Raw genomic sequence first — 24,476 nt, 5'->3', positions numbered from 1 at the left:
AGTTTACTTTTTTCTGTATTTCTAATATTAACGCACAATGTCCTTACTATTGTTGGCACAAATACATGTATTAGCACCAATGTTACGCACGCATGTAAAGTAGGAAGAAGGCAGATTCTTCCAAGCGAGAAAAACATGTTGGTTTTTTTTAAGATATGCCAGAACTTAAACAACTGAATATCGGTGTCTGCATTGTGTGATGATTCAGCTACATACACGCAAATCTCAACAAGAACATTCTTCATAGGCGAGCACAATTTATTGAGAGATGCAGAGTGTTTGTTAACACCAAAACTGGAAGAGAAGCCATCTAATCTATCCAAACAACAACTCGATTCCGATTTAGTTAATTAAAATTAAAAAAAAATCAAAGATAATCTTTATTTTTAATGTTTTAAAGTAAATTTTGATGAACTCTGTTAAATTCGAACCAACATTTTTTTTACCAGAGAATAGAAAAAATTACAGTTGCAAAGGAAAGGAAAACAAAAGAGAAATTACAGCTATTATAGAGCAAAAGTGGAACAAAGTTGAGGACGAAGATTTGATCTGGGTATTATAATTTTGTATAAAATCCCTTAAATGCTACACATATATTTCACATTTATATCATCAATACAATGAGATATTTATCATTAGATTTAGTGCAAAAATAACTAATTGATCCCTCACAATTAACTACTTAAACAGAGGTCAAGGATTTCAAAATTTCAGTAGAGGCCTTTCATCTATATAATGCATTGCTATAAGACCAATATCAAGTAAAAAGGATTTTTGATCAAAAATTGGTCACACTATACATATTTACCCGTTACATGTGTATATATGATACAATAGTAGAAATTAATGAAGTCATCCATGTGATTGTTTATTCGAACTAGCTCCTTGGGGTCCTGACATAATATATATTTCTGAAGATACAGTGTCAATATATCTGACAATTTTAAAGATTTAACTATTTACTGTAGAGCCTACAATGCCCCCCATAGGATTTTGTGCTAAACTCCATTTCAAATCTCTTTGACCTCGAAAATATGATTGACAAACCTTAATAGAAATTAAAGCCTTTTCCTAATGTGTTGGAAAGAGAAAATAAGTTTCTTCACCCCAGGTAATAATAGATTACCATTTTTTATGCACATTTTTTTCATTATGTCCAGATACACTATTTAATTTTTTAAAATTCTGCTGATGGTTAATACATGTATGTGTATGTATACAAAAAAATAAATAAATAAATGGACTGGTTAGCAGGGATAAAAAATCTAGGTATACTATGTAATTTTTCAGTTTTAGTTCGATTATCCACAGAATATAAACTAATTTATGTCTTGGAATTTCCTTTCAGGCATGGGTTCCAGTCATATTTATAAAATACTTTTCTAATGGCTTGTAATATCCCACCAATAAACCATAGCCGAAAAAGAAAACATTGTTGGGCAGATAATTAAAGAGGATGCCAAAATCTTTTGCAAGATCACTTGAAGAAATCCAATCATCCAAGACTTGGAGTGCAGCAGTGATGCCGGCTGGCAGACTCGTGGCAATAAGTGCAACTACAGCAGCATTTCAGGTAAAATACAGTAGTTACCAATCCTCATCAGACTGATCAACTAAAATTACCTGAAATGATAATTATTATTTTTTGTTACAAACGGAAGAAGGTAACAAGATTATGTGCAGCATTATATTGTAGCGCAGTGTGGTGTTATTGTTATTCTTTATAGGAATAAAGTGGCCCTTCCATGTTACTCCTTAAGCTTAATCTTTAACTGTAATTTTCATGTCATGTTTTTCTACAGGACATGAGGCGTTGATTGGGAAAGAAACTGGCAAAGTTCTTTAACCTGTTAAACATCAGGATTAAACAATGACACGTCTTTCCTAACCATTTATAAATTTACAGGTTTTTAGAACTCGGTGTTTGAATATTACTTGGAAATTTAACTTCCATTATTTTACTTTTGTATGAATCTTAATTATTACCATAAAAGAAAATCAAGTGAATTTGTATGTTGTTGAAGGTGTCATTTTAATGATCTGTATTGACTAGGAATACCCAACAAATTAAATTCACACCAATATTGGCAAAAAAGTAACGATAAAGGCGAATTTAAGATTTTTTTGTGTAGAGCTGTATTATTATAATCAAAACGTAATAAATCACACTTTAAAGGGACTAGGGCACGATTTGACTAATACTTTTCAAATTTTATTTTTCCATTTTCAAAGTTTATACTGATAAATATAGAAGTTTATAAAGCTATGTCAAAATTGGAAAGTCAAATATCAAATTATAAGCAAGACACAGAGTTAATATAATTCTTTGTTTTGTAAACAAAACTCAATATTGTCATTTTTACATATGTGTTGTATCTGTGTAAGTTTCAATAAAATGTATCTTTCTATTGTTGATAATAGTATTTATGAAGATATTGAATTAGTTTTAATTGTTTATTACATGTCATTTTATGAAAGAAATGGTAATTTTCTACATTACATTTTTCGTAATCAACTATAAGACTCGAGCTTTGTTGACATAACAACCAATTCTTACCTCTGTATCTAGCTTGTAACTTGACTTTAACATTCAATATTTTGGTCAATCATTTAAAATGCATTAGTGAAACATTTTATACATAAAAAAATAAAAATAAAATTTTTAATCTTAAATCGTGTCCAAGTCCCTTTAAATAACGTTTGTATTTGGATGTATATGATCCCTTGCTGTAAGTACATGGGACTTAAATCATTTTGTTACGACAATAATTATACTATTATTCGTTATGCAGGAGTGTGCTCTACATACGAACAAGTTCTTATACAAAGAAGGTTAGCTGCAATAATGTAGCCCTCTACAACTCCATAGGATCTCCGTAATGGTGCAAGTGCGGGAGTGATTCACTCCCGCAACGATTTCGTCTCAAATCGTTTATAAATGACAATAACATTTGCATTTCTTACCTGAATCCAAAAATTTTAAGTATAGTCCATATATCGGTTATTTTTCGTGTATGTCAACAACGAAAGTTGAATTTGTCCGCCATGTTTACTGAACTTGACCGGTTTTATTTTGGGACAGCCAATGAGAATTCAGAAGCGGATCTTGAACTGAATATAGGAATTCCCCTATTTTAAACATAATTAACGCGGTAAATATGAATTTTCCATTATATACCATTTAATGTTAAATGATGTTTTAGTGATATAACGAGGTAAGATCGATTATTTACACTGACATTCACGTTTTCAAGCCCATCAAAACTCCAAGCGTACATCCCATAAAATCACGCGAGAACTGTCATGGCTGCTGAAAAAGACGACTGGTAAACATGCTGATGTGTTTTATCTGGTTTTGATTTATATACGGTTAATTTGTTCAACCTGAATTAAAAAATCATTTTATCTAAAGGAAGTCAAACATAAAATTGATCTTTTCAGACCGATGTCAGCCGCATTAAAAAATTAATTTTGCACCATTACGGAGATCCTGTGGAATTGTAGCCCTCTCCAGTAAACATCAGATATAAAAAAAATCGGAGAGGGCTACATTATTGCAGCTAGAAGAAGGTATATGTACAATGAAGTTGTTGGAACAAGAATATCAAGAACTTTGATTAAAATCAGCTGTACGGAAGTTCTATGTTCGATAAAATGACCTTTATCAGGCACAATGTTTGATTACGACACATGCTGACGGACGTTTTTCATACTTCTTTGACTACTGTATATACACCGAGCTGACTACGGTTTCTTTCGTTTTCATGGTCAGCAGGGAGTACTAGTGCTTACTCCTCCGAGGTATCGGATTCCACCTCTATCATTTTAGAGGTCCTTGTTTGCTTGATGTTGAAATTGTATTTGCTTTATAGATTTTTGAGACGATTGACAGTTTGTTAATGTCATTTTTTATCACGAATAAAATTTACATCCAACTGCAATAATTAAATTTGTTCTGTTACAATCCTGGTAGCAACGGTGTCGAGGTTTCCATTTTCTTCATCACGAACCAATAAACCATAGATCAATGCATGACTTGTGTTAAATGTTAAATTGCGGTTTCTTTTTTTATTAATTAGAACAACATGTTGACTTCAAAAGCAATAATTTATTAACCGCATATAAATCTACACGACACTTTTTACACGTAAATCTCAAAAACGTTTGTTATTGGATTTGGAAGAAAAATGCTTCTCAAATAACCACTAAAATTACATAAGATGACGTACATTAAAAATATTAGTCGTGAAAAATCCCTTAAAAACTGTATAAGGACCGCGATCACATGTCCGTGGGTCCAAAATAAGATTATTGGAATTGTCCACATTTCTTGCGGGTGATCTGCCAGGCTTGTGAGAAAAGTAACCGTTCTTGTCAAGACGATAAAAATGATAGTCTCTTCCTGGCCAAATAACTAAAGCGATAAGATTCAAACCAGGGCTTGGCAAACATTGTGTGGGTGCAGGAACTGGGATTAGCCCGTCAAGAATAGCCCCGTAGTAGACTGATTCGCCGTACAACTGTGGTGGATTCCTTGTTATGTTGTGGCGGTTGGCTCTACCAGGTTGAGCGAATGTATTTGTTATAATGTTGCTGGCATAGTTGTAACAGTTGTTCCGCCTCTGTACAAATGTCCGGTTGTTCCATACGTGTGGTTCATAGGTGGATGATGAAGGGGGTCTTGGACAGAAAATTCCTTGATGCTGTAAAATAAAACACATCAGGGTTTTTTCAAAGAATTTACATTACATGTAGTGCATTTATAGATGAAGTAGAATTTTTTGTGGTTTATCGTAGGTTTTATATACATGTTATTTAAATTGAATAAATATCAAAGCTTTGAATATCAAAGAAAGCCAGTAATGCATCGATTTTTAAGCAATAATTAATCTGATTTTTAATAATATTTACCGGCATTCCAGGATGTGGTCTGTGACCATGATGCATGCTCTGATGGAGGCTCCAACCTGCTTGCATCTGTGAAAGAAGTATTTGAGTCTGTTGAATGACATATGACCCTTAAAATCTTTTTTTTTTATATACTTGTGATTTAGCTTTAAACTATACCAAAGTAAAGACTAATTCTGATCCATAACTAATTCTTATTAAAATTTGAAAAAATGACCACGACAACCTATGTCATAAATAAGGTTTCTATGAAGTACAATGAGAATTTATGCCTTTTTATCGTCGAAATTGTTTTACATCGTCATATGTATTTGTAATTGAGAGTTTATACCAACAGATTGGTGTAATAACTTTAAAAAATCAGTTGAACTAAGTTTCTTTTATAATTTGAATTTCATAAATGACTTTATATCAAGCATATATGTTTCAGACGGAACGAAATCTTCAAACAGGAAGTCAAGATTGACATAAACACGTCATTTGGTTCAATTATTAGAATAACTGATTTTGTCTATCATAAAAACTTAATTCATATCCTGGTTAATTATTTCCTGCGACATGAACTGGCGTCTTGTTACAGGAGTCAGGTAGATATTAAATAAATTAGTCTTTATAATATTGTAATACCTTTATCACCTCAAAACACATCAATCATAATTATATTTAATTAACTTCAAATATAATTAAAATATTAGTCAAATGTATAAGTAAGAATGAAACATATCTCGTATTCAAACAAAGATTTCATGTTTTCCATAACTGTATTTTTATGTCACAAAACCTCGGATAATATATCTTAAGAGAAATCAGGAATTGTGAAATGCGCAGACCACAATGTCTAAATATTAGCGATCTATCAAAACAAAAGGTTTATTCAAAAGTTCACTGACATCGCCCTTTAGCTAATGAAAATAATTGTGTTTGATTCTCATTTTACAAACTAGTCGCTTTTTTCATAAAAAGTTCCAGTTAAAATTGATTTATGAAACCTTCTGGATAACAACAACAAAATGGAAATCGCAAAAAATGACAAAGTTATAGGTTATGAAAGTTTCTGTTGACAAGATGATAGATTCGGAAAGGTTATAATTATATACGATTGGGAAGGAGAGAAACCATAATTCGTCATTAAGGTCATGCATGCATTCCTAATGAGTTTGAATAGCAGACAAGTATGGGCAAATAAAAAAACATCCAATATCGGCCCATTGCCATGTCCATATTACTCTAAATGATTTTCAAGTGAATATTTAATGGTTGATTGTTAAGGTTAAATGGAGAATCCGTTGAATTATTTTTATTATAAGGAAATAAAAGATCAATTCATTAATGTTTTGAGCCATAATTATTAAAGCAAGGATTTTTTTTTCGTTTTTATATCCTTATATGTAGTAAAGCATGAGGTTTCAGAGATGAACAATATCATACGTCCTTTTCTTTTCTCCTCGTAACATATATTTTTCTATGCGTTAATAATGTATAAGCATTTTTGACTGATTTAAGTCATAGGAGCTTGTTTGTTATGGAATATAGTTCCCATTTCTTTTACCAATAATAAATTGATTACCTGTGATTGAACTGTTTGGCGAAGAGTTGGATCGATTCTGAGTCCCATTCTTTGTAGGAGTCCAGTTTCTACTCCCATATCGGATCCACATCCAATGCGAATCGGATTGGGTTCATAATTATACAAAGTAAAGCCTTTGTATCCTACTCCTAATCAAAGAAACAGCACAACATTATTACTTTTATTAAGTCCAGGCTATGAATGAAATAAAAAAAAATTATCAAGAAATAAAATTAAGGATTTATGTAGAGTAATGAACAATGATCGATAATAAGATTGTGATGTATACCAGAAGGAACACCAGGATTCCTCCAACCAAAACTGGATTGCAGCATAGGTTGGATCTGCGCCCTGGGTATCTGCACAAACGGGTCATCCTCGCCGGAGTAGACATTGAGTTCTACCACTATGATGTCGGACGGGACCACCAGTACGTTGTCGGCAGATAGGTGAATTGCGTTCGCTGTCTCAACTCTGATCACCTTTAAATTGAGTTTAACAAAATTGCTTTACGTTCACATATAATTCAATAATTGGAATGAAACAATCTAATTAAAATTAGATCTTTCGATCTATTAGGAGGGGATCAAAGGCATAACTTTAATTAGATCGAGAATGATATTTATTCTTCATGATTGAAACAAAAATTAATAAGCAAAAACTTTTATAGGTGTGTAGTTTACAACGACTTTTATATTCAACAGTATACTTTATTTCTCAGAAATCATTACACTAAATAACTAACAGGAGGCCACAAATATAACTTTATATAGATCCATAGATTTACATTTAGGAATTAATATACGAAATTCATAATTTTAAATTTTAAAAACAATATATTTATTTTTTTTAATATATCCAGCAACTGTAATACTAGTACTACGATAAAATGTATTTTAAATACTTACGTTATTATTATTATTTCCATCGGAATAAGCCACTCCGATATAGAAACCAATAAATAAAATAACACGGATTAAATATTGAGCACTCATCCTCACACTCACACAGCTGTCCGTCCTGGAGACAACGAACACAATTAAGGACTTAATTCTTTTCATATCAGTTTTATTTGCGGTGTGCGATCATTTCCTGAAGGTTTCATGTCATCTTGTCAAAATATGCTCTTAATAAAAATAGGTTTTAATTTTCAAAGGCCACGTGTCGGAAATTCGTTATCACTTAGGAATAAATGATGAAGTTGTTCGCTTGAATTTCTGACCTTCGTTCGTGACAAAACTATAAATTATCTAGCACCGTTGTAAAATACAGGTAAAGGAACGTTGCACCAAATGTGCATACATGTGCAAAGTATTTTTAATTCCACCTGAGAATTAGTAAAGTGTGATTATTGATTTATTTTGTGTTGTCATATCTTAGCAGATTCGTTTATGTAACCCTAAATGTTGGGTTACGGTAACGGTAATTCCCACTGTAATGGGTGTATAAATGACCTAGAGGTCAATGCACTTGCTTCTCACTTATGCGACCCGAGTTCGATCCTCATGATTGACAGTGGTTGTATGTGATAGGGTATGGCGGTCCCCTACTTACACACGTGGGCTTTCTCCGGGTACTCTGGCTTCCTCTCACATCAATGACCTCATTGCGCTAGCATCCGTGCTAAAGAGAGACATTAACAGAAGCTGTAGAACTTGTTTATCAATCACTGTTTAAAAAAAAGTAACTTTTAAAATTAATGTAGTCACTTGATGAATCGTATAATTAGAATCCCTTGTTGATCATAGAGTGGGGAATTTAACGCCAAATTTCCTTAGTAAGAGTGTCAGTAGAAAATTTGAGGAGTGGTAATTTATGATGAATTTGAACAGTTGACAAATAGAATATAAAGAGGTCTATTTTCATTTCATTTCAACTAATAATAACTTAATTATGTCAATTATAAAGAAATTAAAATCTGGTGTTTTATTAATAAACAGCAAGATATAATTTACTTCTCAGGTTTGAATTAATTACTCTATATATGAAAGCCCTGTGTGTATTTTTATTGAAAGTGGGGCAAAACGATTTAGGTTACTTCGTGCTATTTTTTGCCATTTATATGAGGACATTGTATATCCCTACAGAAACGGTCAAGAGCACAATCAGCACATAACAAAATATATTTTCACTGTGAGTGGACGTTCCATGATTAATATATATCGCAATATATTTTTTTCCTTCATGGCGCTGAGTAACTCATCCACTGATTTCTAAAACAGTTGATGTTGATAGATCATAGATGTATCAAGTTTGCTGAAAAAGAGTATGAATACTATACCAGATATTATATTTCATATATAAATTTTACATTAATTTTTGATATACCATGAGAATGAAATCTATGTTTCAAGGTGACTTACATGTACGTACATTTCATCTCGTCAAATCACTCCAACCATTTAAATCCATGATTTACGAAATTGTGTAATATTCTTCAAATCGTAATGTCACGGTTTTAAATAAAAATAAATATACAAAATACTACAACATGATACAAGCGTCAATAAGCACAAGTACAAAAAAAGAATAGTAAAGAAGAAGATAGAATCAAAGTACTGAAGTACTGACGGGAGTTGATTTTATCGATTAACATTTGATATATGATTTTGCATGGCAAGTAGTATCAGTAATGGAAATATTTCTGAGAAATTGTATGGACCCTGGCAAGTATTTTGTTTCAACCAAACGCTCGGCTTTTTCCGTTTATATCCGACAAGCAAGATAGACTCTACGTTTTGTCGGATATTAACGGAGACAGCCGAGCGTCTGGTTGAACGAGACTACATTGAAGTCTAGCGTAGGAATACATGCGACTTCAAAAAATATCTAAATTGTTTGTACCATTTAAAACCTTACAACTTTCAAGGAATTAATAAATAAGTTTTCTCGAAAAACAATGCTTCAGAGTACATTGCATCGGATTTTTCGATGAAGTAGACCCCCGATCAATGAATCTGAGTTTAATCCAGGTAGACGCGTTGCACACAGGTAAGGCCGAGGTGAGTAAGCTTTAGAATAACAGTAAATTATGAACCTGGTATAGGGGTGGTTTAAACCCAGCTTCAAGCTTTCTTGTGGAAACATGGCAGAGTATTTGGAAGAAGTGGACAGGTTTGATCTAATAGAAATATTGCTTAGAAGAGAACAAATCGTTAGAGACGGACTTAATCCAATTACTTATTATAACGATGCAGATTTTATGATCAGATGTCGGTTAATTCTTTCATCCCTATATATATTTCCATATAGTATACCCTTAAACACTGAATATTTGGGAGATCATTTAAATTTATGACATTATAATTTTAAGTTATGTATTTTCTCTTTATTTTTAGAAATAACCATATAAAACTATATATATTTGTGTAAAAAAAATATCACAAATTATATAAATATGTGGGGGGGGGGGGGGGGGGTTGTATCAAAAAATAAAAGTTCACCTGTATTTCACAGGTGAGAAACAGGTAAATGTGTAATTTTATTAAATTTTGAATAAAACATTTATTTTTTCACTGTTTATCATACATCAATATGAGACAAAGTAATACATAATTCTATGATTGTGTCTGGGACATAATTTTGGCTGCCAACAGGTGTAATTTATTTGTTAATGACCACAGGTAAACTTCGTACACCTTGATGTAGCTAACCTTATGCTTAATAAAATTGTTATTAGCTTTTGATATTGTTTTAATAAAAATATCAATAAAAATGGCTTGATCTCAATAAAAAATGCCAAATTATTTTCAGGATGCATAATTGTGGACTGAGTTTAGTAAAATTACAATTAAAGATGTATAGTTTACCTGTATTTCCAGGTGAGAAACCATAAACCGCTTAATTTAAAATATCAGTTTGTGTAATTTTTATCATAGAAACTATTATACATAAAAAAAAAATCAAAATTATCATTTCAAATAACCTGATGTATATGTAAGGTAAAAGAAAGTCAGTGGGTTTTGTTTTACAACTGTTACAGGTGACTTTACGGTAAGACAATTGGTTATATACCTAAATTCCAGCATGTTAAAATATTTAGAAGCTGTACTTTATCTGGTTAGTCTAGCAATTATATACCAAAGAAAAACAAATAAACAGAAACATTTTATTCAAAACAAATAAAACATTACATAGAATTTCATTATATTTTTCAATGTATAACAAGTAAACATTAAATAAGTAAATAAATCAAATAAATATTCAGGTAAAATCAGTTAATAAATATCAGGTAAAACCACATTTGTTCAGGTAATACTTTCAAATTGATAATCATTCCGATTCAATGACACACCTTTGAATGATATTCATTGAAACACATGTTTATAGCATTGCAACAGAGATATTTCCCACATTTTTCACACTTTATGGTGGTTTTGCACCTTTTGAAGGGATTCTTAGCATAAGACACACCTAGATTTCTGTCTTCGTATTTCATATGCTTCTCATTGCACACCACACATACATGATCTTTCCCTTCACCAACAACCGGTAAATGATTTTGACCATCTAACCCGAGGAGTTATTTCGAAGTTGCTGATCTGGATCTTCTAGCCCTTTTACGAATACGCATTTGTCTAATCAGTTCATGCGCAAGTTCCAGTTTGAATTTCAGAAGGTCACGCTTCCTTTTACCTGGTCGTTCATGCTCAATAACACTTCCTTCAAGGACATAAGCATTGTATATTGAAAGGCTAAGAAGTTTTCTTTCAATTTTTCTATACCAACGCATAGCTTTTTTGGATTTGTTCAGCTTCGTAACTTGATTATTGCGATCCAGAGCTCCCATGTATTTCGAATATGCTGCCCCTGATGGTATGTCTGGAAACTCTGCGACGGTCCCATTTGTTGTGTCGCTTCACAGTCAAGTTCTCCTTTTTTGGTACATGGCATGTAGATAAAAAGTACACCATTTTCTTATCTTTCCAACATGTAGCAACCATGTCATCACACTGTCTCCAGTCGAAATAACCTCTGGGAAGTTTTCGAGCTTCGGAATTCGATTTTACAAGATCCTTTGGAAATCCTCGACGATTTGGTCTTATAGTGCCACATAAACATGTTCGAATTGTTGTTAAGTAATGCCCTAAGGTAGGACTTGTGTAAAAATTGTCAGTGAAGACACAGTGTCCCTTGTTTTCTAATCCACGAAGCAAGTCAATCACTACATGAGCACTAAGACCAAACGTACGATTCATTTCAGTCCCGTACTTTCCAACATGCACATCAAAATTCCAACAATAAGCGCTAGTCGCATCCGCAAGCATCCAAAATTTAATTTCAAATTTGCACGGTTTGTCTTTCATATATTGTTAAAATGACAACCTCCCTTTGAAGGGTACCATTGATTCATCAACACTAATTTCTTCGTCGGGAATATATTCAGAAAGAATTGCGTATTTTATCAAGTATGTACCTCACTTTGTGAAGATTGTCATTTTGCTGTTCTACTGCATTAGAAAAACTCAAATACCTTTTGATTTGCATAAACCGGTCTCTGCTGATGATATCTGAAATTCTAGTTTCCCAACATAAAGTACTTTTCATCTTCTTTCCAGTATAGATCATCTCTGTCTAGCTTGATAATATCCATCATGATCAAAACTCCATAATGAACTTTGATTTCCTCCAGTGTTACATCATTCCACATGCCTTTGTTATTATTAGCATTCTCTGTTATTTTTTTATTGGCATTTCTGTTCGTACATTCCACAATATGATTGAAAATTTCGTCCGAGTAGAATATTTGAAAATAATTGAGCACTAAAGCCGAACTATCAAACACACGAACAGGTCCTGGCTTTTCTGAAAACGGAAGTCGACATCTTACCGAAAACTCGTCAGTCGAAAAAAAAATTTCAGGTGCTACGTAGTCGCCAAACTGCCAATTATCTTCATCATCTGAGGAATTACGATCATCAATAATTCGTTCGATATGATTTTTTTCATTTTCATTTAAATATACTAAGTCAAATGCTCCTAGGTCGTCGAAATATTCGGCATCAGACCACTCATCCGAATCGTTCTCGCTGTCCGAGATTTTGAAGTAGTTTTCAAAGATGAAATGCGTAAAATCGGTGTAAATAACATCAAAAACATGTTTTAAATATAAATCTGGCAGACAATATTTTTGTTTACATAGCTACTTTCAAATTAGAAGCCGCCGATTCGTATTCAACTTTTTGTTTATAAAATATTTGGCGGCAAAATTCAAATTGTTGGAATGACCACTAAAGCGGGCTATCGGGGTGAAAGGAGTTTTATTACCTGTCCGCTTAAGCGGGCTGTCGGGGTGAAAGAGTTAAGCAAGGAAGCAGTTTTGTTGATTCTTGAAAATATTGATAGAAATTTAGACGATGGAATTAAGCACAATTTTTCGATATCTCCTTTGAATCAACTTCTTATAACTTTGAGATATTATGCCACGGGAAATTTTTTTATCAGTAAATGGGGATTTATTTTGAGTACAAAAATGTACAGTGTCGAGAATAATTAAGATAATTTCGCGTGCTATAGCATCTCTGTACAATAACTATAAAAAATGTCCTTCTGGACATAGAATTGTAGAGGTACAAAGAGCGTTAATGCAACAAAGTAGCTTACCAGGTGTTGTTGGACTCATTGATTGTACTCATATTCCAATTATATCACCAGGAGGAGATAATGCTGAACTTTTTAGAAATAGAAACGGTTTTTTTTCTATTAATGTGCAGGCAATTTGTGACCACAAACTTTAAATAACCAAAGCTGTGGTACGATGGCCTGGCAGTACCGATGACAGTCGCATTTTAGAAAATTCTAATGTTTGTGCGAAGTTTGAGCGCCGAGAAATAAATGGAATTTTGCTGGGTGACAATGGATACCCCTTGAGATCATATCTTATTACGCCATTCCTCACGCCAAATACTAGACAGGAAAGAAGATTTAACTTAGCTTTGTGTAATACACGTGTGAAAATTGAAAACGTATTCGGCATCTTAAAGAGAAGATTTCCATGTTTCCGACATCAACTTCGTCTTAAACTTCAAACAAACGTTACGGTTATTACAGCTTGTTGCGTGTTATATAACATAGCAAGAGACCTGTCAATTCCTTTACCAAATGAAGATGACGGTAATGAGATTGACAAGGTTCCTGTACAACAATCAGGGAGGAAGGGCACTCCACACAAATCTCATTAGAAATTTCAGATAAACAAAAATAAAGTAAGTGTATTTTTATTTCATTTATTTTCTTCACTTTAATTAAAGTTGTTCTTTATGGAAAAAAAATATGTTAAAACCGTCTCCATTCACAAGAGGTTTCGTTACTTGTGCTAGGTCTATCGACTTCGTTGTTGTTGGACAGGGATTCCTCCAGCTTCCGCTTTTTCATTGTCAGGATATCTTTTTTTAATTTATTCATTTTCATCTTTGCAGCATGTTCCGCTTCAGCCATCTCTAACAGCCGGCTTTTCACCTGATCTTGTTTACCAGGAAGTCTTCTCTGCGTCTTTGCTGGTGCTGATGTGGACGTAGAATTACGTGGTGGCGGTGTTTTCTCAGCTTCAGAGACACAACTATCCTGTGGACAAGGGATTTGTAATATTTGAAAATTAACAATAAAATTAATTTTGCTCTCATTTATGAATATGATACTTTATCTTGATGTTATTTTAAAAATAAATATAAGATTTTGTTGATTTCGTAGTCCTTACAACTAACCTTTTTATCTGGACAAGGGGTGTTATCTAAATCGCCATTTTTAACCGCATAATCATCGAATTCGTTGCTGCCAATGCCATGAATTTGTTGTGGAAGCATTGAGGAAATTGCTGACTGAAGGCTGTCAAGTCCCGTATCTGCATGTGGACCGCCACCAGTTTTTGCTTTTTCTCTTCGATCCTTTGCAACGGCAGATTTTGTCCTTGATTTCATATTTTTCCAAAGAGAGTTTAACTGGGTACAAGTTCTTTGATTAACACCATGACTTGCATTAAATTGGCCGGTTTTTGTGAGCAAGCTTTGTGTCAATTATTTTTTTCTAATTTATCAATTAATACAAGACATGACACAGACAGGCATTAAGCACTAAACTTGCCCAAGTTACCTTGATCAAGGTCATGGCACACATTCAGGATATGAGCAATCTTTGTCCTAAATAAGAATTTATAATGTTTAAGCATATAAACCAGACACAAATTTTTCACTTTTCCTGTCAGTGTCCTTGACCTTGTCCAAATGACCTTGAGTCACGGTCTTGACACACCTACAGGTCATAGGCGATCTTTATGAGAACAAACTTCAAATGTTTATCCATAAGAATGATATGGATTGGACACAATTTTTGCACTTTTCCTGCCAGAGACATTGATTTTGCACAAATAACATTGGGTCATGGTCATGACACACCCCCAGCCCATAAGCAATCATTGTGTAAAGTAAGAACAACCAATGAAAAAATAAGAACCGGACACACATTTTGCATTTTTCCCGCCAGTGACTTAGACATTGCCCAAATATCCTTAGGTCAATGGCATGATACACTCAGGTCATATGCAATCATTGTGTGAAGCAAGAACCAATGTTTATCCATAAAAAAGATATAAACAAGACACAAATTTTGCACTTTTCCTGCCCTTGACCTTGCCCGAAAGACCTTGACCAAGGTCATAAGGTCACCCTAAGGTCTTAAGCAATCTTTGTGTGAAGTAAGGAATTCCAATGTTTCTCCATAAGAAAAAAATTGACACAAATTTTGCAGAGACAGACAGAAAAGGCGATTCCTACATACCCCCAAAACTTCGTTTGCGGGGGGTACATGTAAAAAAAACCCTGAGAAACCTCTTATTAACTCTAACGAAGCCTACAGGGGCTCGGTTGTCGGATAGTTGAGATCCTTATTGTGTGTTTCTTAAGAAGAAGATGATTAAAATTGGTAAATATGTGAGAATTTCTGTGTATGGCAATAATATTCCCTGTAAACCCCTGTTCTATTCATATTAAAAAAGTGTTTTCATCTATATCTATAAATTAAGACATTTTGTAAATAAACTAAAATATACCTGCAACAGAGTAACTGCTAACATCTTTCTTTGGTTTTATTTTATCAAAGTGAACAAGATATCTGTGAGTCAATGCTCACTAGTGATACCCCCGCTCTGATGTGAATATGCAAAATAAGCAAAGTCGACATTTAACAGAAAGCTGGCATCCGATTGGTACAGAAATATATCCCACAATATGGCATGCCTAAACAAATAGTGTGTTAAATAATTTCAAGCATCTGCGATAAATAGTTGCCGAGATAAATGCGACAGAAATTTTGGTTACGGACGGACGAACGGACAGACAGACAGACAGACAGACACACAAGGGTAAAACAGTATACCCCCTCTCCTTCGGAGCGGGGGTATCATAAATTCACAGAGAATTTATTTGGAGTACACATAGGAGTTAAGATTTGACAAACGTTAGATAATTGAAATGAGGCAATTTGTTTCTTAAATGCGCGAATTCAGTTTTGATGTATATGTATAGAACCCTTTAATGCACGATCTCTGGTGAGATAATGAGATAGAACATTAAACTTAGAGACAAGAAATTAATGACAGAAAACCTCCAAAACATGTGAAGTTTTTAGGAAGAAATATCGCTGACGATTTGTTTAAAAAGACTGATTATGAAGCTGAAGTTTGCAGAAATTACCATAACAAAATACTCCACCCCCCCAATCCAAAATCTTTGAATGCCTCATCTGTTGTCACAATGACAGGAAGCTGGATGTAACAGTTAAAGTTACTTCCCGATACCATGGATACTGACACATTATTTGTTGATTCGTCTTTCGGTAGAGAAGATATTTGTAAAATTTCTGAAGAAACAGTACTTTGTAAACCACATAGTAACTCACTCTCTTCAATTAAAAGACTTTCATCAATTGAAAATCCAACTTTGGAAACTTATAAAAACTGATCATCCCTATCATGGTATATATGATTAGGGACAGTTCAACAGAAAACAAAGCAACTTTATCCATTTTGGAGCGACTGTTTGCAAATGAAATAGAAATCAGTGATCTAAATGTATCTCAGAGCTGATGTTGCAGACTCTAAGATCACAATCATTGTCTTTAAAATTAAAGACTACTCCTTTTACATCAGTTCTTTGTTTCAATGGACCACATCTGATTGTTGAATGTGAAGGAATATTCAAAATATCATCAATAAATGGAAAAAAGTAATTCAAGAATATACATGTACTAGTTGTACATAAAAAAGTTTGGTTTTTAATGAACATTGAACAAACTTTTTCTGATGAAGCCCTGCATCGCTCATCTTCACAATGTCAGGGTTCTGTGTTTATGGAATTTTTAACCAACCAAAAAACATGCGTTTCTGTGGCGGCGGCATGTATTTGATGCCGGCAAAGCGACCGACCGAGTCTAGCGAACTGCGACGTACACATTGACTCTTACCAAGCGGGAAAATCGACGGTATTTTGAAACAAGCACTACTTTACAATTTATTTGAAAGAAGATGCATAAAGAAATGCTCGGCTCTTCTGCGCTTGCATGTTCACACATCATGCCTTATCTGACAATTTGACGAATTGTTTTGTTGTGGGCATCCAAATAAACAAATTTTAAAATCTACGAATAATACGTGTTATTGATCTGTGTTGTTGGATTTTTTAAAAGAGCGAATCCGATTTGAAACAAGAGGCCAATTGGCCTTAACGGTCACCTGAGTAGCATATATCCAATACACAAACTTGTCATGGAGTCTCATATATGCATCTAATTAATTAGGTTTCATACTGGAGTAGAAAAATTATAAATTTGTAATGACAACCACATTTAATTCAAAAAGAATTGTGAAACCTATAATTTTGGTGAAAAACTAAAAGATCTGGTCTACAAATTAATGAATTCAGTTTTCCTTTCAGGTGTGTGGGAGTAAAGAAGATAATTTTTTAACGTTATATGCATTAACATCTATACATCCATTTTGGCCCTGCCCTAGAGTCAAAATCCATACCCCAGGGGACATGAAAATTAAAATTTCAGTAGAGGACTTCCTGGTAAACATCATTATTAGTCGGTTTTTTTATACAGATGTGTGAGAATTGAGAAGAAGATTTTTAAACATTATATGCATTAACACTTTATTGCCATATTGCCCCCCCCCCCCTCATGTCCTGAACCCCTGACCCAGTGGCCATGAATTTCACAATTTAGGTAAAGGAGATTGTGGATATCATAATCATGTATTCAGTTTTTTGCCCACATGTGTGGAAGTAGAGAAGAAGATTTTTTAAGATTTAAATCATTTTTACTATATGGCCATATTGGCCCCACCCTAGAGCATGAACACCTAACAGAGGGGTCATGAATTTCACAAATTTAGTAGAGAGCCTCATGGACATCATAATCATGCAATTAGTTTTTAACAAATATATATGGGAGTAGACAAGAAGATTTTCTAAGATTTAATACATTTTTACTATTTGGCCATATTGGCCCCACCCTAGAGCCTGAACCCCTGACCCAGGGGTCCTAAATTTCACAATTAAGGTAGAGGGCTTCATGGACATCATAACCATGCATTTAGTTTTTAACAAATATATATGGGAGTAGACAAGAAGATTTTCTAAGATTTAATACATTTTTACTATTTGGCCATATCGGCCCCACCCTAGAGCCTGAACCCCTGACCCAGGGGTCATGAATTTCACAATTTAGGTAGAGGGCTTCATGGACATCATAATCATGCATTTAGTATTTAACAAATATATATGAGAGTAGAGAAGAAGATTTTCTAAGATTTAATACATTTTTACTATATGGCCATATTAGCCCCACCCTAGAGCCTGAACCCCTGACCCAGGGGTCATGAATTTCACAATTTAGGAAGAGGGCTTCATGGACATCATAATCATGCATTTAGTTTTGAACAAATATATATGGTAGTAGAGAGGAAGATTTTCTAAGATTCAATACATTTTTACTATTTGGCCATATTGGCCCCACCCTAGAGCCTGAACCCCTGACCCAGGGGTCCTAAATTTCACAATTAAGGTAGAGGGCTTCATGGACATCATAACCATGCATTTAGTTTTTAACAAATATATATGGGAGTAGACAAGAAGATTTTCTAAGATTTAATACATTTTTACTATTTGGCCATATCGGCCCCACCCTAGAGCCTGAACCCCTGACCCAGAGGTCATGAATTTCACAATTTAGGTAGAGGGCTTCATGGACATCATAATCATGCATTTAGTATTTAACAAATATATATGAGAGTAGAGAAGAAGATTTTCTAAGATTTAATACATTTTTACTATATGGCCATATTAGCCCCACCCTAGAGCCTGAACCCCTGACCCAGGGGTCATGAATTTCACAATTTAGGAAGAGGGCTTCATGGACATCATAATCATGCATTTAGTTTTGAACAAATATATATGGTAGTAGAGAGGAAGATTTTCTAAGATTTAATACATTTTTACTATTTGGCCATATTGGCCCCACCCTAGAGCCAGAACCCCTGACCCAGGGGCATTAAATATCACAATTTTGGTAGAGGGCCTCATGGACATCATAACCATGCATTCAGTTTTTTCCTCACATGTGTGGAAGTAGAGAAGAAGATTTTTAAAAATTTGGCTTTTTTTGCATATTTGGCCCCGCCCGTGGTACCCCAGGGGTGGTAGAGCCATAAATTTCACAATTTAGATTCTTCTTACCAAAGAGATGCTTCACACCAAAAATGGTAACGATTGACCTGGTAGTTTTCAAGAAGAAGTTAAAAATGTAAAATTGTTAACGCACGACGCACGACGACGGACGAAGACCAATTGCAATAGGTCACCTGAGTGACTCAGGTGACCTAAAAAAACTAATTTGACGAACGCACTTACACTGAGTGAACGAAAAAAATAAATAAAAAATGATTTTTGCTCATAAAATTTTCTACAGCGGTGGGTTTTTCGTAACAAACAATGATTTTTTTTATGGTTGATTAATGGTTAATGATACTTGTAATATGGATGTTGTCCCCGTGATGCATTCTCATGTCATCGTAGAAATCTCTTCACAAACAGTTGTCACAGCGCTCTCTCCTGCTCACCTTACGTCTTTCCCACTATTGAAAGGCGATGTATTTGTCTCGGTTATGATCTGGACTTTTGAATACAAACTCTATTTGTAAGTCACTCAAATCACCTTCTGCATTTGGCCTTCGTTCAACGTCGTCAATAACATTTTTTAAATTTTGAACTTCTTTCCGAGAATCACAAACCAATTTGCTACAATATAAGAATGAGGAACATAAATTGTAACATCCATTCATGGTGCCCTATGGGGTGAAGCAAAAAAAACAGTATTTTTAAAACCTTCTTCCATCCCACACATGTTGGGAAAAAAATTAACTGCATAAATATGTCCATGAAGCTCTAAATCAAAATTGTGAAATTTATGGACCCTGGGTCAGGGGGTCAGGTCCTTGGGCGAGATCAATGTAAACTTCTAGCAAAAACGTATTAAATCTTTTCACTTCTCTCTTATGTATTTGAGAAATTCATGGCCCGTGGATGAGAGGTTGAGGCTCTTAGGCATAGTCAGGAAGGTTATATTGTGAAAATGTATGACAATGAAAATTCTCTACAATTAACGGAGGAAAAATTGGAATCCAGACATTGAAAACAAAGCAAGAAAATATTCTCCGGGTTTTATACGACAACAAAGATGTCGTCTGTATGCTTCAAACTGGGTTTGGTAAAAGCGTAATATTCCAAGTGCTTCCATTTCTGATGCAAAAGGAAAACTGTTGTGACTTGCCTAGTCGGATCGTTGTTGCACCCCTTAATTCTATTATGCAAGATCCAAGTCCCAAACCTGAAAAGGGAGAGAGGCATGTTTTCTAGACGTTGAAGAGTCTAAAGGTACGACGTGTCACACCAGATAGAAAAAGGTAAGAATAATTTTGCTTTTAATATAGTAAATTACGTAGTAGATCTATACAAGTTATATTTACTTTGAATATTTCGAACTCTGAAAGGAGACCAATGGTGTTAAATAGGCGAAAGTCTAAAACTTTCTAAGATAATTGGTTTGTATGGGAAATTACATGATACTGTAATAGTGAAAACATCGGACCATGCAGCTTTTACTTTTTGATGAGTCAACTTTGTAAACATTAAAAAAGGAAAAATAAATATTGACCAAAATCATGACCATGCCCCTTGAAGATAACGATTCTTTTCTTGGATATGGTTTAAGTCTGCTTGTTTTTTTTTAAGTACTGTGATATCCTGTTAGCCTACGCGTCGCAAATGATATACCCGTTTTAATCTTCTAAACGATATATTCCCTCTTCTTTCAACGGACTCTTTTCGTCTATGTCCAGCCTCAATCTTTCTTTTCACATTCGATGAATAATGAAATAAATAAAACAGTAAATGTTTTTAAAATTATTCTTGAATATACATGTGAATATATACATTTAAGACTATTGATGAAAACAGATTTCGCGACTTAAGTATCCAGTTAACAGCAGGGTGGCTTACAAGCTTTGAAATGGATTCTGAAAAAAAAGGTAGTGAACAAAATTTCTTCTGCAGGTGTATCAGTCATGTATCATGACTCGAAAGATCTCTCTTCAGATAATGTAGTGTCAATGTTTCAAAATTATTTTTCAAGACTGGAAATTTCACAACAGGAAAGTCATCCCATAGAGAGGCTTACTCGGGGTCAAGCTGAAAATAGCCAATGGAATTATCAAAGATCTGGAAGAATTACTGGTTCTAATTTTGGATATGTTTATGTAAGCAATGAGTCGACAACACCTGATCTGATAGTTTAATGAAACGACTGTTTCTGTACTCTACACTGGCGTCGGAAGCAAATTGAAAGTGGGGGGGGGGGGGGGGGAGACTAATCCTCAGAAATATTGAGAAAAAATGTTTCCCAAAATCATGGAAATCCTAATCCATGCCGGGGGGGGGGGGGGGGGGGGAGGGAGAGTATACCTATACTTCCAACAGAAAAAAAAAAATACTTACCCAATTTTTTTTTCCAAAATCATGAAATTCCTAATCCGGGGGGGGGGGGGGCAATAATCTTTCCTGCGAGAAAAAGTAGGGGGGGGGCTGAACCCTCTATCATGCTATGTTTCTAATGGTTAGGTATAACTTTGCAAAAAAAGTGGGGGGGGGGGGGGGGGGGGGGGGGGAGGCTAAGCCCCCCTAGCCCCCCCCCCCCCCCCCCCGGTTCCGACGCCTATACTCTACATTAGATAAGTATGTCAGATGGGGCAGAACTCACACCCAGAGAAAGCCGCATGAAAGAATATGTTTACAGTGTGGATTATTTGTGATTCCAGATTATCCTCATCTATTTGCAAGTCCAGTTGGACTTGTCTTTGATCCAAAACATCGATCCCAACGGCAGTATTTTAAAGATACAGTGTAGATTATTTGTGAATCCAGATTATCTTCATCTATGTGCAAGTCCAGTTGGACTGGTCTTTGATCCAAAAACATCGATCCCAACGGCAGTATTTTAAAGATAGTGTCCACCACCTTCAGTATGCATAAGCGCCGTCCAATGATGATTGTTTTAACAACAGGTATTATCGTCGGTGTCCTTGGAACGTACCTAGCAGATCCCAAATAACTATAATTCCTGAATTCTGAACCATTTCATTCTTTTAAACACCGAGAAAATACAGAGATGAGTCCAGGTATTTATGGTCGATAGAGGATTCCGTGATTCAAAGTCTGTTTTAAACGACCTTCATATTTGAATGAAGATGCCTGGATTATCTCAAAAGGCTAGAAACAACTGTCAAAAGCGGAGGCGAACAACTCCAGGCTCTTTACAAAAGTAAATGTCTTTCTAAAATAAATGAGTTAGAATAATAATGTATCGGATCGATTAGTTTTTATGTTTAACTATCACTATATTATACACAATACTTACATACTGGGTATGTTGAAAGATGATATGAGCTAAACCTTTTATTTCACAAAAAAAAGTATGAAATGTTTTAAAAGTGTTTATTGTAGGTCAGATAGGTTGTTGAATCTGTAAACGGTAGATTAAAAATATGAAGAAATCTTAGCAAAACGCTTCTAAACAGTCAGATTCAATATATCGGAGACTACGTTAGGATGGTTTGTAGTCTTTGCAACAAGTACCGGCCTCCGACCACCTCAGGAACATTTGATGATGATATAATTGCAATCGCTTTGAAAATGACAATGTTGGCCAAGAAAACAAACGAACATCAACTGTTTGTTCCTGAAAATTGTATATTGAATAAAAGTATGTTTTAATTTTTCTTATATTTGTAAAGGTTTACTTGTAATATATGTGTACGTGTATATACTATTTATAAATATGTATGTGCGTTTAGAGAACAGGTGTTGACTATACGGCATATTGCTCTGAAATAATCGACTGCCAACTTCACGTCTGATTGAGTTAATTAGCTAATTGAAATTGACGTCCGAGTTAATAAAGGAAATTATACCCCCGTTGTTAACTCGTACGGCGCTTATAATTATCATAAGCGCCGTACGAGTTACAGCAGATTACTTAAATTCAGAACGATCGGTCGTATTGCTAATACCTGTTCTAAGACTATGATCTAAAATTATTTAAAATGGAGATGTTGTTCTGTATAAAGTTTCTTTAGTAGTGTTAGTTGTAGTGCTAGCTATAGATATTATTTTATTTGATTTAACCCATGTATTTTATTTCTTTTGTCATGAACAAGGGACTGGTTGTCCCTAATATTTGACAATATCAATTGTTTGTGTCGTTAGCCATATTTAGTGCTTTATGTATTAGGTTTACTGGATAAGTATCTTAGAATCTATTAATCAGATGCGACACTTTAAAGATGTCTAGTGTTGTTGATTTATAAGACTCTAAAGTCCGGTGGTCACCCCAAAGTTTGATGGTCACGCTAAAGTCCGACGGTCTACACCAAAGTCCGATGGGTTATTGGAGATAGCGTACAATGTAACCATTGGGCTTTGGTGTCCCTAAGGTCCGATGGTCGATCTCCTACAGACACTTCACACCAAAGTCCGACGGTCAAACACGCCAAAGTCTGATGTTCCACAGTTTGTTTACGCGCCACGCTACTCCGATGTTGCGCGACAAAAATACGTCTATGACGTCACGTCACATGTACGTTATTGATAACGTCGATAATAACAATTTAAATCCAAGAATCTTAAGATGGATGCGACAGGGTTTTCCTGATGAGGGATTTTTTTTAAGAAAGTGAGGAAAAAGCGAGAGACGAATGATTCCAATCCGGAGCAATTCTGGTCCATTTTAAGGGAGATTGAGAAAATTTGCAAGCTCAAGGAAGATCATCCGTCATGGGGCACTAAAAGGATCAAGGATGAAATTGGACTTAAGATGGGGGAGACAACGGTCCGGAAGCATTTATCAAATTTCATATTGGACATCGATACGGGCTGCGTGTTTTTCAAGAGTTCAAAGGTTAATGAGCAACATAGGAGAGTCCTGTCAAAATATGAGCTAGTAGCGGAAATAAAGGAAAACCATGCCGTTGACCACCGTAAAAGTGCTGCTGTTTACGAAACGATCAGGTAGACGTATTTCCCGGTTACACAAGAAAACGTCAGGCTTCTCTTCAATCAGACAGTGAAATGTGGAAAATGTCTTGCCGCGGTTGACCTGCCAAAAACGGAGAGAATCAGAAGACCCATTCGTGCTTCTTATCCAAAATGTAGGTGGCAAATGGATTTAAAGAAAATGCCTCCAACACGAGGGCACAGCTATATCGGCAACATAGTAGACTTCTACAGTCGATTTGCATTTGGTGCCTGTTTGAAACAGAAAACGGCAAAGGAGGTGTCTTACTTGAATTTACGTTTCATTTCTTTATTTGGACCTCACACAATTCTTCAAACGGACAATGGTAAAAAAAATCAACAATGCTGATTTAACCTCCGTAATGGAAGAATTTAAGACCAGG

General features: G+C 34.7%; 1 protein-coding gene across 1 annotated transcript; it reads right to left on the bottom strand.

Moving 5' to 3' along the window:
* Positions 1-4,088: 4,088 nt before the first annotated feature.
* Positions 4,089-7,578, bottom strand: LOC105327499 (uncharacterized). Its single transcript, XM_011428005.4, has 5 exons — positions 7,384-7,578; positions 6,765-6,957; positions 6,476-6,624; positions 4,912-4,977; positions 4,089-4,703 (listed from the first exon to the last, which is right to left on the bottom strand). The coding sequence occupies exons 1-5, from the start codon at positions 7,534-7,536 to the stop codon at positions 4,212-4,214; spliced, it is 1,053 nt and encodes a 350-aa protein (XP_011426307.2). The 5' UTR covers positions 7,537-7,578; the 3' UTR covers positions 4,089-4,211.
* Positions 7,579-24,476: the final 16,898 nt, after the last annotated feature.

This window comes from Magallana gigas, chromosome 6 (assembly GCF_963853765.1).
Source record: "Magallana gigas chromosome 6, xbMagGiga1.1, whole genome shotgun sequence".
Taxonomy (NCBI): domain Eukaryota; kingdom Metazoa; phylum Mollusca; class Bivalvia; order Ostreida; family Ostreidae; genus Magallana; species Magallana gigas.
The sequence above is the reverse complement of the archived record's forward strand: the minus strand, read 5'-3'. Positions and strand labels throughout refer to the sequence as shown.